The sequence below is a fragment of the Erythrolamprus reginae genome, chromosome Z (assembly GCF_031021105.1).
Source record: "Erythrolamprus reginae isolate rEryReg1 chromosome Z, rEryReg1.hap1, whole genome shotgun sequence".
Taxonomy (NCBI): Eukaryota; Metazoa; Chordata; class Lepidosauria; order Squamata; family Dipsadidae; genus Erythrolamprus; species Erythrolamprus reginae.
Window position 1 is genome coordinate 94,926,039 of NC_091963.1, and position 19,699 is coordinate 94,945,737.

Consider the following 19,699-nt stretch of genomic DNA (forward strand, 5'->3'; position numbering starts at 1 on the left):
GTGCAAGCAGAAGGAGTGGGTAGAAGCAGCGCTGGCAGCATTTATGCTTCTGGCAGCACCCATTCGCCTACCTACCCAGCCTAAGGTGGGTGAGGGGCGACCCAGGAAGGAGAGTGCAGGAAACACAAAGCAAATTGTCATCCCAGCGAGCAACACTGGTAAGGTTGTAAGTAGAGGACCAGTACTCTCACTTTTGATTGATTCTCGCACTTACAACCGGTCATCATTTCTGTCTCTGGTAGCATTCGTAACAGCAGTGTCATTCATTTCATTACTGTGGTGCTTCTTTTCATGATGTTGACAAGATAGGGTGCAAAACGCAAAATGTTAGGATAGTTGTAAGTCGAGGACCGGTCAAAAGGACAAGGACTGGTCAGAAATCACCTTTTCAGCCAAATGAGTAGTCCCTGCCCAAAGGACTGAAAAAAGGGATTTCTGACCAGTACTCGCACTTTTGATTGGTCCTCGCACTTACAACCGGTCATCATTTATGTCTCTTGCAGCATTTGTAACAGCAGTGTCATTCATTTCACGACTGTGGTGCTTCTTTTCATCATGGTGACAAGATAGGGTGCAAAACGTAAAATGTTACGATTGTTGTAAGTGGAGGCCAGCTCAAAAGGACAAGGACTGGTCAAAAATCACCTTTTCAGCCCTCTGAGTAGTCCCTGGCCAAAGGACTGAAAAAAGGGATTTCTGACCAGTACTCGCACTTTTGATTGGTCCTCGCACTTACAACCGGTCATCATTTATGTCTCTTGCAGCATTTGTAACAGCAGTGTCATTCATTTCACGACTGTGGTGCTTCTTTTCATCATGGTGACAAGATAGGGTGCAAAACGTAAAATGTTACGATTGTTGTAAGTGGAGGCCAGCTCAAAAGGACAAGGACTGGTCAAAAATCACCTTTTCAGCCCTCTGAGTAGTCCCTGGCCAAAGGACTGAAAAAAGGGATTTCTGACCAGTACTCGCACTTTTGATTGGTCCTCGCACTTACAACCGGTCATCATTTATGTCTCTTGCAGCATTTGTAACAGCAGTGTCATTCATTTCACGACTGTGGTGCTTCTTTTCATCATGGTGACAAGATAGGGTGCAAAACGTAAAATGTTACGATTGTTGTAAGTGGAGGCCAGCTCAAAAGGACAAGGACTGGTCAAAAATCACCTTTTCAGCCCTCTGAGTAGTCCCTGGCCAAAGGACTGAAAAAAGGGATTTCTGACCAGTATTCGCACTTTTGATTGGTCCTCGCACTTACAACCGGTCATCATTTATGTCTCTTGCAGCATTTGTAACAGCAGTGTCATTCACTTCACGACTGTGATGCTTCTTTTCATCATGGTGACAAGATAGGGTGCAAAACGTAAAATGTTACGATTGTTGTAAGTGGAGGACAGCTCAAAAGGACAAGGATTGGTCAAAAATCACCTTTTCAGCCCTCTGAGTAGTCCCTGTCCAAAGGACTGAAAAAAGTGATTTCTGACCAGTACTCGAACTTTTGATTGGTCCTCGCACTTACAACCGGTGATCATTTATGTCTCTTGCAGCATTCGTAACAGCAATGTCATTCATTTCATTACTGTGGTGCTTCCAAACAAAGCAAGTGTAGTCTCCTCCTGGTTCGGATCGTTTCTGTAGAACTGGTAGTGACCTGCTGGCGATGTCACGATGCCATCACTGAACTGGATCAGTCATTGCTGCTCCATGGGCACCGTCATCTTATTTCAGAATTTTTTAAAAAACAATCTTCTGAGCATCTGCAGAGGCCACGTTTCCAGCACTGTGCACATGGTCACTACCTTATTTTCAGCTTTCTTTCTTTTCTTTTAATTTTTAAATATTTTTTAAAAATTTTCTCCTGAGCGTCTGCAGAAGCCAAGTTTCTGGTACTGAGCATGCAGTCACCATCTTGAGGAAGCAAGCCAGCAGAGAGGTAAATTCGAACCCATCCCTATTTGGGTTGAGTCCCCTCAATTTCTCAGTCCCAGAAATGATGCATGGCTGCAAAATAGGAGAAGGGCATTTTTCTGTTGAATTTTGCAGGCAGGCTCCATATTCTGTACTTCCCATTTTTATTTGGTTTTCCTTTCCTCCCAGAAAGCAAAAGGAAGCGATGGGGAAGGGGTTGGAAAGAAGGATAGCTCAGATTATTGCCATGATTTTTTGCTCTTATATTTTCTTGTTTAGATATACAGTGGGACCTTTATTTACGAATTTAATTCGTTCCATGAGCATGTTCGTAAGTAGAAAAGTTCATAAGTAGAAGCAATTTTTCGCATAGGAATCAATTTGAAAGTAAAAAATGCGTGCAAACCCATTAAGAAAATCCAAACTTTAAGGCTTAAAAAAAGTGGCGGTTAAACAAACTAAAGGCTAATGCAGTGGAAACGGACAGCGAGGAAAAGCAAGGAATGGAGGTCCTAAAGAAGGCTAAGGCCACCCAAATCCCTCCCAAAATCACCCCTCCAGATGCTTCCTGAAAAATACTGGGAGATTTAACTGGTAAAATTAGCAGGGTTTTTTTGGCTAGAGCTGACCGGGTTAACGCAAACCGGTTACAGTTAAAATCACTCAAAAGAAAGTGCCGCGGCTTTTGTATTTATATGGTTCACAATGTAACAAACTCTATCTGACATGGTAACAAGTCTCCCTCCAAATGAAGCAACCAATCATGACGGATCAGGAGGCTCCATGCAGATTCTGAACTCTGGAATCTTCTTCATGAATATTGAACACTTCCTATGCCATCCCAAATCGCCTCCAAAATCAGCCCTCCAAAAGCTTTCTATACCACGCCAAATTGCTCCCCAAATCACCCCTCCAGATGCTTCCTACGCCATGCCAAATTGCTCCCCTAAACACCCCTCCAGATGCTTCCTACGCCTCGCCAAATTGCCTCTAAAATCATCCCTACAAAAGCTTCCTATGCCACCCCAAATCGCTCCCAGAATAACCCCTACAGATGCTTCCAATGCCATCCCAAATTGGTCCCCAAATCACCCCTCCAGATACTTCCTACTCCACCACAAATCGCTCCCAAAACCACCCCTCTGAAAGCTTCCTACTCCGCCCAAATTGCTCCAAAAATCACCCCTCCAGATGCTTTCTACGCCGCCCGAAATAGCTCCCAAAATCACCTGTCCAGATGATTCTTATGCCATCCCAAATCGCTCCAAAAAACACCCTCCACCTCAGGTGCAAGCAGAAGGAGTGGGTAGAAGCAGCGCTGGCAGCATTTATGATTCTGGCAGCACCCATTCGCCTAGCTACCCAGCCTAAGGTGGGTGAGGGGCGACCCAGGAAGTAGAGTGCAGGAAACACAAAGCAAATTGTCATCCCAGCGAGCAACACTGGTAAGGTTGTAAGTCGAGGACTTAACAGTTCACTTGATCGTTCAAGCCATTCCCACCTGATCACATGGCCTTCAAGCCACTGCTATCCAGTCACATGACCATTAAACCATACCCATGGTAAAAATTTTGGCTGCCCATTACTGGTCCCATGAATAATGAGAACCACAGCCCAACACAGTTGCAGTTGCTCCCAATGGGCGAATAGCTATTCTGAAATGATTTTAAACCTCAGGATAAACATAACAATAACAAAGTGTGTTTGAAATGTGTTTAATAATCCAATACTATATACTATATGATATGCCAATAATAATGCAAAACTATATACAATAATATGCCAATAATAATCCAATACTATATACAATAATCCAATACTATATACAATAATAATCATTTAACAAATTGGATTAGTCTTCTTCCTCCTCTTCTTCTCCTTCCTCCTCTCCCTCTCACTCTTCTGAACTTCTGTAGATATAAAAGGAACAAAAGACGATGTAATTATAAAACTACATATTCTTCTAATAAGTCTGTTCAAATTTTGTCCAGCTATTATTATAATAGATACAGTACCCTTAATCTCAGATACAGTAGCCTTAATCTCATATTCTTCTAAAGTAATATCCATGTATTGAGATGCCAATATTTTTCTGAGAAGAGCAAGAATTTCAGTATTTCAGAACTGCATCACAGCCATTTGCTCTAAGAGAAAAGGCCTCGGTAACCACCCATAGAATCTTCTCCCAATAGCTACTTTGGGTCTGGCAGCATCACTTTCTACCTATGGTGAGGCTAGGGAAAGGGAGAAATGAAGCCCTAAGATGAGCAGTACGTTTCCAGAGGCCTCACATTGGCCTTCCAACAAGACTCAGGAAAGAAATGCTGGGTGACGGCTTCTCTTTTTTGATATGTTTCAATGAAAGTAATTAATAAATGTTAAATAAATGTTGTAAGCCACTGTAATTATGTATATGTGTGTTGGGCTATTACATCCATTTGTTTAATAAATAAATTAAATGTGTGACTATTTCTGTAACCCTGTAAACAAGCATCTGGGCTAAATAAAATATTGTATTTCAATAGGAGGAATACAATGGGTGCAACTTTAAAAAACGGTACCGCTTATTTCTAATAAACCGTGTTTGGTAGAATTCTTATTGTGGCATCTAAATGTAAATACTTAGGAGTAAAACACTTTTTCTTTCTACGGTTTAACAGTGAAATAAAATGACGATATTATGAGATGTTTTACACATTAAATATCTTATCATGCATTCTGAATCACTTCAAAAATTCTTAAAGACTTGCACCCTGAAGCTACTTACGTTTTCTTTGAAGTGGCTTCAGTTCCTTCCTCTGTTTCGGAAGCCCTGGTAAAAGAAATAGCAGAATTTAAGTATTTTTCTGGCAGCAATTGAAAATGTTATCATCACTGGGTCAGCTTGCCCTAGTTATTTATCTGTTAATTCATTCGATTTAATTGCCACCCATCTTATTCCCAAGCAACCCTGAGTGACTTACAGCAGGAAAAAAATAAATATTTCTAAGATTATAAAAACGGCTACAATCAAAGACAGCGTTAACAAATAAAAGATAATTAAAAGATAAAATATGGGAAAGTGGGGAGCAGGATGGTCAGTGGTGGCGGTGGGAGTTTGCAGTGATATAACATGGCAGTTGCAGTGATATAACATGGATCATTGTAGGAGTCTCAAGAACTGCCTGTGCTGCATCCATTATTGCTTGTATGAAAGCTTGCTTTTTTGTATAGGTTCCTAAAGCAGTAGAGCTACCATTTTAGTCTTTTCCTTCCAAGTATTAATGCTTAGGACTTGCTTTCTCTGTGTTTCCAAATTTTATCAAACTCACAGTCAGGTTGGAATAGAGATTGCTGGTCAATAAAATTTGTGGTAGAAGAGGTCAATCCACAAATCATTGAGCAAGGCACTCCTCCATCTCTATTAAAGCAGCAAGCAAATCAGTTTTATAGCTTCATTAACTCCCTTTAGCTACACTGAAGACTGTGAGAAGATTTCATAAAATCTTCCTTAATGTGCACCAAAATAAATGAAGCCTCTCTGGGAAGGAGGCACTCTCTGATGCTCAAATATGGGCAGCAAACTATTTTGGGTAGTTTCCTGCACTCAGCTACAAACTCTCATTTGGTTTTGGGAAATGGGACAGTCTGGGAAGAATGCTGCTTTTTGCCTTGTAGTTTCAACCCGGTTAGTGAGTGCTAGAACTAGGAGGCATCCTCTGCTTCCTAGTTCTGCTTCCCCGAATTTAAATTTTTAATTCAGAATGCTTTTAGAATCTGAAAAGTGTTCAATTTATTTATTTATTTATTTATTAGATTTCTATGCCGCCCCTTTCCGTAGACTCGGGGCGGCTCACAACATAATAAAACAATTCTTAACAAATCTAATAATTTACAATTTAAAATTTAAAGTAGTTAACAAAACCCCATTTTTAAGCAGACATACCTACAAACATACCAAACATAAATTATATAGGCCCGGGGGAGATATCTCAACTCCCCCATGCCTGACGACAAAGGTGGGTTTTGAGGAGTTTACGAAAGGCAAGGAGGGTAGGGGCAGTTCTAATCTCTGGGAGGAGCTGGTTCCAGAGAGTCGGGGCCGCCACAGAGAAGGCTCTTCCCCTGGGGCCTGCCAACCGACATTGTTTAGTTGACGGGACCCGGAGAAGGCCGACTCTGTGGGCTAATCGGTCGCTGGGATTCGTGCAGCAGAAGGCGGTCTCGGAGATATTCTGGTCCTAAGCATTAATACTTGGAAGGAAAAGACTAAAATGGTAGCTCTACTGCTTTAGGAACCTATACAAAAAAGCAAGCTTTCATACATTACTAAAAAATGCCCTAGATACGGGATTGGCTCACCACTCGCCCCTCCTTTTCGAATCGATTTGTCAGCCCTGTTGTAGGTACCCGCTCACCCTCTCCTTATCTCAATGGGGCTATTGGTTTACTTTCGGGGGCCGGGTATAAATTTTTTGTGGCGGCACCGCCTTTTAGGTTTCCCCTGTTTTTTCGCCTACTCCGCCGCAAACAGTATGTATGTTGTTTTAAACAAAAGCATTACTTAGAAATAACTTGCAGGAAAACAAATTTTAAAGTTAAAGAAGAGCCCTTGACGGACTGTACTACTCACTCAGTCTTTGGTGTAGCTTCACTCTCGGGTGCCTCTGTTTCAGACCTGACAAAGAAGGGAAAGGTGTTTTAACAGAAGTTAAAAAGAATTATCCTACAGCTAAGACTGTCTCCTTCCTAGGAAATATTTTGGAGGGAAAAAAGTTATAAGTTAAATAACAATCCTTGAGATACATTTACTACTCACTCAGTTGATAATGTCTCACTACTGGGTGCCTCTGTTTCAGACCTGACAAAAAAGAGAAAAGTGTTTTAACACAACAGAAGTTAAAAGGAATTCTGCTGCAGCTAAGATTGTCTTGGAGGAAAAAAAGTTTTAAGTTAAATAACAATTCTGGGGAGACTTTTACTATTCACTCAGCTGGTGATGTCTCTCTAGTGTGTTTCCTTTTTTCGGACCTGACAAAAAAGAGAAAGGTGTTTTAACAGGACAGAAGTTAAAAAGAGGTTTGTTACAATTGAGATTCCATCCTTCCCAGGGATACATTTTTCTGGGAAGGATAATGGTTCATTTCTTTTCAAACTTCTTAAAATGCAAGGACGTTTTAGACTTTAGATATAGATTTTAGATTTTCTCAAAAAGCTTTAAGATATTAATATTAAGTGTGGCTGGCTAGGGAATTTTGGAAGATAGCATCCACTCATTTTTTTAAAATTTTGATTAAGAAACATGCTGTAGATAAATTGTCCTCTGGAAGGCGGCTACCACGAATTCCAATCTAAACAAACTAAACCATATATCACCCCAGCTCAACTTGCTTGCCTATAGATAGGACTAAGAATTTTGAGTGCCCTTCCTTAGCATAGCAACTATGAAACACAATCAATTTATATAAATAAGATTAAGAAATTCAATATCCGTAGCACCGAGATTTATATACTGTTTCACAGTGCTTTAGAGCTCTCTCTAAACAGTTTACAGAGTCAACCTATTGCCCCCAACAACCTGAATTTTCATTTTAATGGCACTGGAAAGATGGAAGGCTGAATCAATCTTGAGCCAGTCAGGAATGAACTCCTGGCAGTGAGCAATTGAGTCAGCCTGCAATACCGCATTCTAACCACTGTGCCACCATGGCTCTTTCATAAAATGAATCAATCAGAATCTATGGGTGGATCTACCTTCAAGTATAAATACTATCCCACACATATAACTCTACAGATACTCACTTTCAATTGGCATTTTAAAGGCTCTACTCTATCCCACATATATAATTCTACAGATACTCACATTTTCTTTGAACTGGCCTTTATAACAGGTGATGGAGGTGGAGGTGGAGATGGAGATGATACAGGGGTTGGAGGTGGAGCTGGAGGTGGAGGTCCAGTTGCTAACGTCCTAGGAAGATAAAGCAGAAACAGAAATTAATCCAAGTTTGTTTAATTTGTCCAGCACTCAGATGGTATTAAATGGTTCTGAGGGATCCACATAAATACTTTTGTACATTTTGTACATTTATTTGTTTAACAATCATTGTTTTTATGCATGCCTTCATATCAATGTTGACTTCTGGCAAATGTCTGGACTGTCCCTGCGGTTTTATGGAAAGATTTCAGAAGTGGTTTGCCATTGCTTAGTGCCCAATGTGAGACTAGAACTCATCATCTCTTGATTTCTAGCATGGCATCCATCCATCAAGGCCCTGCCAGACTTTTCCCCTCGGCTGTCTTTCCATGGTGGGAGTGGCAGTAGAGGCATTCCGGAGCCTGAACAAGCCCCTCCCCCAAGGCCTGCCACTCCCACCATGGAAAGGCAGCTGAGGGGAAAATAGGGTCAATAGTCATGTTAGTGCATTTGTACACGCCCCTTCTACTCACCATTTAAGTGTGTATGAAGTAAGGTCCACAGAAATCAAATTATGACTGAAACTGTGAATATTTGTAGCTGAGACAACTGAATCAGATAGGGCATTCCAGACTTTGACAACTCTATTACAGAATTCCTGTTTTACATTCAAGTTTAGAATGATTTACATTGAGTTGTTCATGCACATGTTATTGCGATTAAAACAGAAAAAGTCATTTACAGGTAAAACATGACTATGCATAAATTTGTATGCAATACCTAGGTCTGACAACAAACGACACAATTCTAATTTATCCAAAGCAAGACGTTTGCGTTCAGTAGTATTATGAAATCTATTGTGTACAGCAGAGTGCAAGACTTTTCTCCTGAAGTACTTCTGAACCCCCTTGATTGCACTGATGTTTAATATATGGTGGGGATTCCAAACAGTTGAACAATATTCAAAAATTACTCTAGGAGTTACCTTCTTACAGGAGAGGTTCCATCTCTTACTTGATTATTTTTTTTACAAGATAACTGTTGAATACAAAAACAGAAGTGACAGATAAATGTAAATATTTTTCACAGTGATCAATGACTGTCACAGAGACCAATGTTTTTTCCTATGTTTTTCAATAAGAAATTCTTCCTTTTCTCAATCTTCTGCTTATAAAAAGGTGAGGGGTCTCCAACATGGTCTGGGTCAATCTCATAAGAAGGTCTTATGGAGCAAATATAGCCTCCCGGTCAGACGTTCCCTCTCAGAATTGAATGAATGCAAACTTAATGCACCCATTCAATTACCCCCGTTCATTCCTCTTAGCAATAATTTTAGAAAAACCAATCCCACCCTTTACTGAGGTGAGATTATATTAAATCCTGGCTGCAGTAATATGGTCTATTAATGTAAGGATCTGTAGAAAAATATTTTAGCTTACCAACAACCCACAAATCATTAGGGCAAGTAGCATCGCCATTGTCATTGAGAAAGCCAGCTTCCAGTTCACATAAGGTGGATTACGCGGCTTTGGTATCTGCAAGGTGAAACAAAAAGAGGTAAAACAAAGAGAGGTTAAACAAAGGTTAAACAGAGAGAGGTAAAGTGAAAGATAAGCCTTCGTGTGTTTCAACATAAAAGCTCTTTTCCTCAGAAAAAAATTGTATTCGGACCCACCTACTTTTTAAAAACAACAGCAGTTTTACCAATCCAGTTTTATTAATTAGTTTACTTTAGTTTAATTGCATATCTATGCCTCCCCTCTCCGAGGACTTGTGGTGGCTCACATCATATACAAGACACAATAGTACAATTAATCCAATTAATATACATAAAAATAATCTTTAATAATTCTAATGCAGTAGGGTAGCAAAAATGGAGCTCTACACTAGAGCACCCAATTTACACTGAAAGATGTTAAAAGAAAATGCAGGGCATCCTGCATAAGCCACACCCACAGTGTGGTAGTAAAAGTTTTGGTAGCCCATTACTGAATACACAATTCTCCCCAGATGCTGATACAAAATTTGTAAGAATCTTACAAGTATATAGAGATGGGAATTAGACAGAGAAGTGGTCTTTGTGCAGGCACATTACTATGAACAATCTAATAAGGCTTTTACTCAAAGAAGTAACCGTCTTTACAAGTTGTTTTTACCTCTTCAGAAGGTTTTTCCGTTTTTCTGGAGCTTTCTGGTGTTATATTGCTTTCTGGTTCCTCTCTTGCCACAGCACTGGTAGTAAGGTGCTTAATGTGGGTGGGTTGTGCTGAACTGTCCCCAGATTCTAAAGTAAAGACTACTTTACCAGGTTGTGCCCCACCACTCTCACCCACCACAAGAGAAGTCGAAGGAGGCAGCTGAGTCGAAAGATCTAAAATGGAGCGCTTCTTTATGGAGTGAGATGATATTTGAGGAAGCCTCTTAACAGAAAATATCTGAATTTTCTCCATCTCTTTTTCTCCTGTTCTTTTTGCTGTGTCAGTGGCTTGTGGCCACTTCCTATCCTTTATAGCTGCTTGTTGTGGTGCAGGCTTCCACCATTGTCGAGGCATTGTGTGTGAAGCAGCTTTCCCTTGTTCTGCTTGGAGTTTTCCAGTGCTTTCTTCAAATTTTGGTCTCTTTGTTTGGAATATAAGAAATAAATCTTCCACTCTTTGCCTTTTTCCAAGCTCTTGATCTGTGGCTGGGCATGGCAGTATGAATCCATCCAGCCTTCCAAAGTACAATATAATTCCAATCAGGAAAATTTGGGTCGCGGAAGGGCCAACACACCTCATGATGCTTATCCGTTCTCAACCGTTGACCCAACTGAAAAATATATTGAAATGTTTAAGCCAATAACACTTGTTGCAGTTACCAAGCAACCACATAACATTCCATATGGATGCTGCTGGATGCCATCACTGTGATGTCGGTTTACCATATTAACTGACACCAAAGACTTGCCAGAAAAAATGGCAACAATAAAAATAGTGCCTCTTTTATAGAAAATCAAATGATTTAGTGCGATCACTCATATATTTGTGATTAATTTTGGGGGTCACAATCAAGGAATAACATCTGTTTTCAGTTGAAAATCTGATTGTAAGGCCTGACTATCATTCTGCAGCTATAAAAACAAATTACTTCATATTGTTATAGCTAGAAAAAAGTGGGAAAAGCAGTTGAGGAAGGAAACTTTAACTTGTAGGCTTCCTTGTAGTGGTTCACAGCATTCTCTGGGAAGTTTACAATGTCAGCATATTACCCCTTGCCATTTGGTCCTCATTTTACCAATCTTGAAAGGATGGAAAGCTGAGACAACCTGCAATATGCACCTGAGGAGGCATGTAAAGGGCGCACATAAGCGCACCATTGTGCCTACAGTCCCTGACCTATTGTCCTTTTATCCTTTCTATCACTAATTTCTACGTATATTATGTTAATACAAACTATAATTCTATACATCTTTGACAACCAAACAAGCAAGCAAGCAAGCAAGCAAACAAACAAACAAACAGTTGTCTTCCTTTACCCAAAGTTTATTTATTATATTTGTGTCACATTGCAAGCAACCCAAATCCTGGGAGTTTATATGATGAGTACCATCTGTGGGATAATTTACAATAGTCATAGTCAATCTAAAAATATAAAACTAACCTTGCAAATATTGCAAATGACAACTCAGAAAGGAGTTGTAGTGGATGCAATTACTGTAATTGCATTAAAAGGGAGGTTTCTGTTCAACTGAGGTAGATTTCATTCAGAATTTTAAACTAAAATTAATAGTGCTATCATATTGTTTCTAAAGTGAATAAGTATGTATAATCAGTAGCTATAATCAATTTATAATCTTGTTGAAAGTAAGATTTAAAATGCGATGTGATACGACAGAATCTCCTGTATTGTGGCAGGTGATGGGATTCAATTTTTTAAACAACTGGTTATGTGGGCATGGCTTATTTGTAGGTATGGCTAGCTGGTCATGTGATCAGGTCGACTTGGTTACTTGCATAGGGACTACTCAGAGAGCTGAAAAATCTGAATTATGATGGATCCTTACACTAATGACCATCCTCACATTTATGCCCATTGCAGCATTATTAACAATAATGTCACTCATTTCACAATTGTGGTGCTTCTTTTCATCATGGTGACAAGATAGGGTGCAAAACGTAAAATGTTAGGATAGTTGTAAGTCTAGGACCGGTCAAAAGTACAAGGACTGTGCAAAAATCACCATTTCAATCCTCTGAGTAGTCCCTGTCCAAAGGACTGAAAAAAGTGATTTCTGACCAGTCTTCGCACTTTTGATTGGTCGTCGCACTTACAACCGATCATCATTTATGTCTCTTGCAGCATTCGTAATAGCGGTGTCATTCATTTCACGACTGTGGTGCTTCATATGACTGGATGGGTGTGGCCAACTCAACATTACTCACGTCAAGGGGCACTTCTCCTCACCCGATCTCTCATGACCGCGGTTGCTTTCAAACTTGACCAATTCAAGATGTCATCTCTTATGGTTTTCCGCATAGCTAGTTTGGACTCTGTAAATTTCATCAATCTCTTAAATTACGTCCTGTGGGTCCATCTGTAGGATCTTGCCTACTATTTCTGCCATTTCGAAACCTAAGTTTTCATCTTTTTTCTTTGTGCACATTTTGGAACCTCAGCCCATGTGAGGCTCGTTGTAATTCTAAGTTGGTGATGGCTTCGTCAAATCCTCTGTTTGGCACTCTACTGTGGTCCTCAAATTCATCCATTCTCTTTTCGGCTTTATCCATTTTGTCTTCAACCTTCTTCATCCATTGTTCATTTTCCTTTAAAGTTTGCTGCATCGCTTCCATTTTCCCATCCATTGCTTGTACACTTCCCTTCACATTTTCCATCTCAACGTTCAAGTTACTCATTTCTGCTTTTATGCCTTCATAATGTTTTTGGGCTTCTTCACGTGCATCATCTCTGTTGGCTTTCATAGAGACTTGAAGCAAGGCCAATGTGTCTTGAATAGTCTGCAAGGTTGGTTGTACTGGGGGGGTTTCTTTTTCCTTTTCTTTCTCCTTGCTCAACATACTTGTTATTGTTCTTTGTGGTAAGGGAGATGGCGATGGTGAGGGGGAGCTTTGTGGTGTAGCAGTTGGGGTTGTAGTTTGTTTCTTTGAAGTTTTTATGATAGTCGAAGTAGTGGACATCTTAGGTGCTTTTCTAGATCTTCTAAAACCTATAAATTTTAATCGTTTCCAAAGTGGCATCAATTTTATAATCTCACAATCTTTAGTATTGTTATTTATAAAGTTGATATTAATAAAACATACTATGAAAAAAGAAAAAATACAGCTAAAAATCAATAAAGGCAGGGAAACAGAAGAGTTGAAAGAAGGTAAAAGAGAAAATATATCAACAATATATCAATATATCAACAATGCTTAGACAACTTATATATATAAAAAGATACTTCCAATACTATGCAAACTTAATTTTCAGTTGAAAAATATAATATTATAATATCAAATAATTCCAAATCACATCAGATACATGTACAATTAGCACAGGTGCCCCCCAAGGCTGTGTACTCTCACCACTTCTCTCTATACACTAATGACTGCATCTCAAACGATCCATCTGTTAAACTACTGAAGTTTGCAGATGATACAACAGTGATCGGACTCATTCGAGAGAATGATGAATCTGCATACAGACAGGAAGTTGAACAACTACCCTTGTGGTGTGACCAGAACAATCTAGAACTGAACACACTCAAAAATAGAAATGGTGGTACAGTTTAGGAGAAACTCTTCCACCCTTCCACCTCTCACAATACTAGACAACACAGTATCAACAGTAGAGACCTTTAAATTTCTAGGTTCTATCATATCTCAAGACCTAAAATGGTCACCTAACACAACAAAGAATGTTCTTTCTGCGCCCGCTCAGGAAGCTCAAACTGCCCAAGGAGCTGCTGATACAGTCCTACAGAGGAATCATTGAGTCTGTCATTTGCACCTCTATAACTGTCTGGTTTGGTGCTGCAACCCAACAGGACCGACACAGATCTCAGAGGACAATCAGAACTGCAGAAAAAGCAATTGCTGCCAACCTGCCTTCCATTGAGGACCTGTATACTGCACGTCAAAAAGAGGGCGGAGAAAATATTTACTGACCCCTCGCATCCTGGACACAAACTGTTTCAACTCCTACCCTCAAAACGTCGCTACAGAGCACTGCACACCAAGACAACTAGACACAAGAACAGTTTTTTTTCCGAACACCATCACTCTACTAAACAAATAATTCCCTCAATACTGTCAGACTTTCTACTAAATCTGCACTTCTATTCTAATAGTTTTTCTCATCATTCCTATCACCCTTTTCCTCCCATGTTGACTGTATGACTGTAACTTGTTGCTTATATCCTAAGATTTTTATTAATATTGCTTCTTCATTGCTTATTTGACCCCTATGACAATCATTAAGTGTCGTATCACATGATTCTTGACAAATGTATATTTTACTTTATGTACGCTGAGAGCATATGCACCAAGACAAATTCCTTGTGTGTCCAATCACACTTGGCCAATAAATTTCTATTCTATTCTATCACCAGATCGTTGATTCAAATAATGTAGTTATTATTATTAGACACTCAGTTAAAAACTGTTGAAATAAGAATAGTTGAAAGAAAAAGTCAGAAAAAGAAGAGAAGAAAAAAAAAGCAATTTTATATAAATCTACTTTAAATTCTATATAAATCTACTTTAAAACATTTCTATATATTCTATAAATCTAAACAATCCTAGAACATAAGAAAGAGACACTTGGGATCAAACTATATATGAAGAGGGGATAAAGGAGTGTAGGGAGCCACCAGACTAACGGGGCTGGAGAGGAAATATTTAGCAATTCATTTATAAAGTTAAAAAAGACTCAAAAATGTTTTTAAATTGTTCTTCTCATGATTAGAATAAAACAGTTCAATCTTATATTTTTTTCTCAAAATCCAGGCGAAAAGTAAGTTTAAAATAAATAAGTGTTCAATGTTCCAATTTTATTTAATTCATTTGGTATTTGTAACTCCAGTGTTTAAGTCAATAAAATACTCTTATTATTGTTGTTCTTCAAAGAAAAAAGAAAATCAGGTTAATTCCAAATGGTCCAAATAATAGTCCAAATAGTCCAAATGATAGTACAAATAATCCAAGTAAAACTTTAATCTCAAAAACAAAAAAATTATGTCTTCATTAACAATGTTTTCCCAAAAAGAACAACAAAAAAGAGTCAAGAAGAAATGAACTATAGTCCAAACAAAGTATGATGTTCACAAAAGAAAATAATAAAAGCAAAAAAAAAAGGCAGCTTAACGTATCCAAATCAAATCAAGTCAGCTTCTTTGTTCTTGTAAATATTAATCCTCCATCTTGTATATTGGATTTTTCCCCCCAAAACTTTATTCAAATGCTACAAACGTCTCATGCACAATCCACTTTCAAGGCAAGGAGTAAAAAAGGCTATCGAATGTTTTACATACAGTTTAAACAGTTCTTATTCTTATTCCCTCGATTTCGATGTGCTAAGTAACCTTCCAGGAATAACGTTGAAAAAAAGTTTTTATAGCTAGAAAAAAGGGGGGAAAGCAGTTGAGGAAGGAAAGTTTAACTTGTAGGCTTCCTTGTAGTGGTTCACAGCATTATCTGGGAAGTTTACAATGTCAGCACATTACCCCTAGCCGTTTGGTCCTCATTTTACCAATCTTGAAAGGGTGGAAAGTTGAGACAACCTACAATATGAACCTAAGGAGGCATGTAAGGGGCGCGCATAAGCGCACCATTGTGCCTACATTCCCTGCCCTATTGTCCTTTTATCCTTTCTATCACTACTTTCTACTTATATTATGTTAATACAAACTATAATTCTATACATCTTTGACAAATAACTAACTAGATAGATAGATAGATAGATAGATAGATAGATAGAGAGAGAGAGAGAGAGAGAGAGAGACAGACAGACAGACAGACAGACAGACAGACAGACAGACAGACAAACAAACAGTTGTCTTCCTTCACCCAACGTTTATTTATTATATTTGTGTCACATTACAAGCGACCCAAATCCTGGAGTTTATATGATGAGTACCATCTGTGGGATAATTTACAATAGTCATAGTCAATCTAAAAACATAAAACTAACCTTGCAAATATTACAAATGACAACACAGAAAAGAGTAAAATTAATAGTACTATCATATTGTTTCTAAAGTGAAAAAGTATATATAATCAGTAGCTATAATCAATTTATAATCTTGTTGAAAGTAAGATTTAAAATGCGATGTGATAACACAGAATCTCCTGTATTGTGGCAGGTGATGGGATTCAATTTTTTAAACAACTGGTTATGTGGGCATGGCTTATTTGTAGGTGTGGCTAGCTGGTCATGGGATCAGGTCGGCATGGCTACTTGCATAGGGACTAATCAGGCAGCTGAAAAATCTGAATTATGATGGATCCCTACACTAATGACCATCCTCACATTTATGCCCATTGCAGCATTATTAACAATAGTATCACTCATTTCACAATTGTGGTGCTTCTTTTCATCATGGTGACAAGATAGGGTGCAAAACGTAAAATGTTAGGATTGTTGTAAGTCGAGGACCGGTCAAAAGGACAAGGACTGGTCAAAAATCACCTTTTCAGCCCTCTGAGTAGTCCCTATCCAAAGGACTGAAAAAAAGTTATTTCTGACCAGTACCCGCACTTTTGATTGGTCCTCGCACTTACAACCGGTCATCATTTATATCTCTTGCAGCATTCGTAACAGCAGTGTCATTCATTTCATTACTGTGGTGCTTCTTTTCATGATGGTGACAAGATAGGGTGCAAAACGTAAAATGTTAGGATTGTTGTAAGTCGAGGACCGGTCAAAAGGACAAGGACTGGTCATAAATCACCTTTTCAGCCCTCCGAGTAGTCCCTGTCCAAAGGACTGAAAAAAGTGATTTCTGACCAGTACTCGCACTTTTGATTGGTCCTCGCACTTACAACCGGTGATCATTTATGTCTCTTGCAGCATTCGTAACAGCAGTGTCATTCATTTCATTACTGTGGTGCTTCCAAACAAAGCAAGTGTAGTCTCCTCCTGGTTCGGATTGTTTTTGTAGAACTGGTAGTGACCTGCTGGCGATGTCACGATACCATCACTGAACTGGATCAGTCATTGCTGGTCCACGGACACCGTCATCTTATTTCAGAATTTTTAAAAAAACAATCTTCTGAGCATGTGCAGAGGCCAAGTTTCCAGCACTGTGCACATGGTCACTACCTTATTTTCAGCTTTCTTTCTTTTCTTTTAATTTTTAAATATTTTTTTTAAATTTTCTTCTGAGCGTCTGCAGAAGCCAAGTTTCTGGTACTGAGCATGCAGTCACCATCTTGAGGAAGCAAGCCAGCAGAGAGGTAAATTCGAACCCATCCCTATTTGGGTTGAGTCCCCTCAATTTCTCAGTCCCAGAAATGATGCTTGGCTGCAAAATAGGAGAAGGGCATTTTTCTGTTGAATTTTGCAGGCCCGCTCCATATTCTGTACTTCCCATTTTTATTTGGTTTTCCTTCCCTCCCAGAAAGCAAAAGGAAGCGATGGGGAAGGGGTTGGAAAGAAGGATAGCTCAGATTATTGCCATGATTTTTTGCTCTTATATTTTCTTGTTTAGATATACAGTGGGACCTTTATTTACGAATTTAATTCGTTCCATGAGCATGTTCGTAAGTAGAAAAGTTCATGAGTAGAAGCAATTTTTCCCATAGGAATCAATTTGAAAGCAAAAAATGGGTGCAAACCCATTAAGAAAATCCAAACTTTAAGGCTTAAAAAAAGTGGCGGTTGGACAAACTAAAGGCTAATGGAGTGGAAACGGACAGTGAGGAAAAGCGAGGAATGGAGGTCCTAAAGAAGGCTAACGCCACCCAAATCCCTCCCAAAATCACCCCTCCAGATGCTTCCTGAAAAATCCTGGGAGATTTAACTGGTAAAATTAGCAGGTTTTTTTCGTCTAGAGCTGACCGGGTTAACGCAAACCGGTTACAGTTAAAATCACTCAAAAGAAAGTGCCGGGGCTTTTGTATTTATATGGTTCACAATGTAACAAACTCTATCTGACATGGTAACAAGTCTCCCTCCAAACGAAGCAACCAATCAGGATGGCTCAGGAGGCTCCATGCAGATTCTGAACTCTGGAACCTTCTTCATGAATATTTAACACTTCCTACGCCATCCCAAATCGCCTCCAAAATCAGCCCTCCAAAAGTTTCCTATGGCACGCCAAATTGCTCCCCAAATCACCCCTCCAGATGCTTCCTACGCCACGCCAAATTGCTCCCCAAATCACCCCTCCAGATGCTTTCTACGCGACGCCAAATTGCCTCTAACATCATTCCTACAAAAGCTTCCTACTCCGCCCCAAATTGCTCCCAAAATCACCCCTCTAAAAGCTTCCTACTCCGCCCCAAATTGCTCCCAAAATCACCCCTCTAAAAGCTTCCTACCCCACCCCAAATTGCTCCAAAAATCACCCCTCCAGATGCTTTCTACGCCGCCCGAAATAGTTCCCAAAATCACCTGTCCAGATGATTCTTATGCCATCCCAAATTGCTCCCAAAATCACCCTCCACCTCAGGTGCAAGCAGAAGGAGTGGGTAGAAGCAGCGCTGGCAGCATTTATGATTCTGGCAGCACCCATTCGCCTAGCTACCCAGCCTAAGGTGGGTGAGGGGCGACCCAGGAAGTAGAGTGCAGGAAACACAAAGCAAATTGTCATCCCAGCGAGCAATACTGGTAAGGTTGTAAGTCGAGGACTTAATTGTTTACTTGATCGTTCAAGCCATTCCCACCTGATCACATGGCCTGCAAGCCACTGCTATCCAGTCACATGACCATTAAACCATGCCCATGGTAAAAATTTTGGCTGCCTATTACTGGTCCGATGAATAATGAGAACCACAGCCCAACATAGTTGCAGTTGCTCCCAATGGGCGAATAGCTATTCTGAAATGATTTTAAACCTCAGGATAAACATAACAATAACAAAGTGTGTTTGAAATGTGTTTAATAATCCAATACTATATACTATAATATGCCAATAATAATGCAAAACTATATACAATAATATGCCAATAATAATCCAATACTATATACAATAATAATCATTTAACAAATTGGATTAGTCTTCTTTCTCCTCTTCTTCTTCTTCCTCCTCTCTCTCTCCCTCTTCTGAACTTCTGTAGATATAAAAGGAATAAAAGACGATGTAATTATAAAACTACATATTCTTCTAATATGTCTGTTCAAATTTTGTCCAGCCATTATTATAATAGATACAGTACCCTTACTCTCAGATACAGTACCCTTAATCTCATATTCTTCTAAAGTAATATCCATGTATTGAGATGCCAATATTTTTCTGAGAAGAGCAAGAATTTCACTATTTCAGAACTGCATCACAGTCATTTGCTCTAAGACAAAAGGCCTCGGTAACCACCCATAGAATCTTCTCCCTATAGCTACTTTGGGTCTGGCAGCATCACTTTCTATCTATGGTAAGGCTAGGGAAAGGGAAAAATGAAGCCCTAAGATGAGCAGTACGTTTCCAGAGGCCTCACATTGGCCTTCCAACAAGACTGAGGAAAGAAATGCTGGGTGACGGCTTCTCTTTTTTGATATGTTTCAATGAAAGTAATTAATAAATGTTAAATAAATGTTGTAAGCCACTGTAATTATGTATATGTGTGTTGGGCTATTACATCCATTTGTTTAATAAATAAATTAAATGTGTGACTATTTCTGTAACCCTGTAAACAAGCATCTGGGCTAAATAAAATATTGTATTTCAATAGGAGGAATACAATGGGTGCAACTTTAAAAAAC

General features: G+C 39.2%; 1 protein-coding gene across 1 annotated transcript in view; it reads right to left on the reverse strand.

The window, feature by feature from the left end:
* Positions 1-18,971: 18,971 nt before the first annotated feature.
* The window catches only part of LOC139153732 (uncharacterized), a 109,098-nt gene continuing 108,370 nt past the window's right edge, over positions 18,972-19,699 (reverse strand). The window contains exon 6 of the mRNA XM_070728048.1: positions 18,972-19,053. Coding sequence (XP_070584149.1) covers positions 18,996-19,053 — 58 coding nt within the window. The 3' untranslated portion in view covers positions 18,972-18,995. The remainder of the gene's footprint in view (positions 19,054-19,699) is intronic.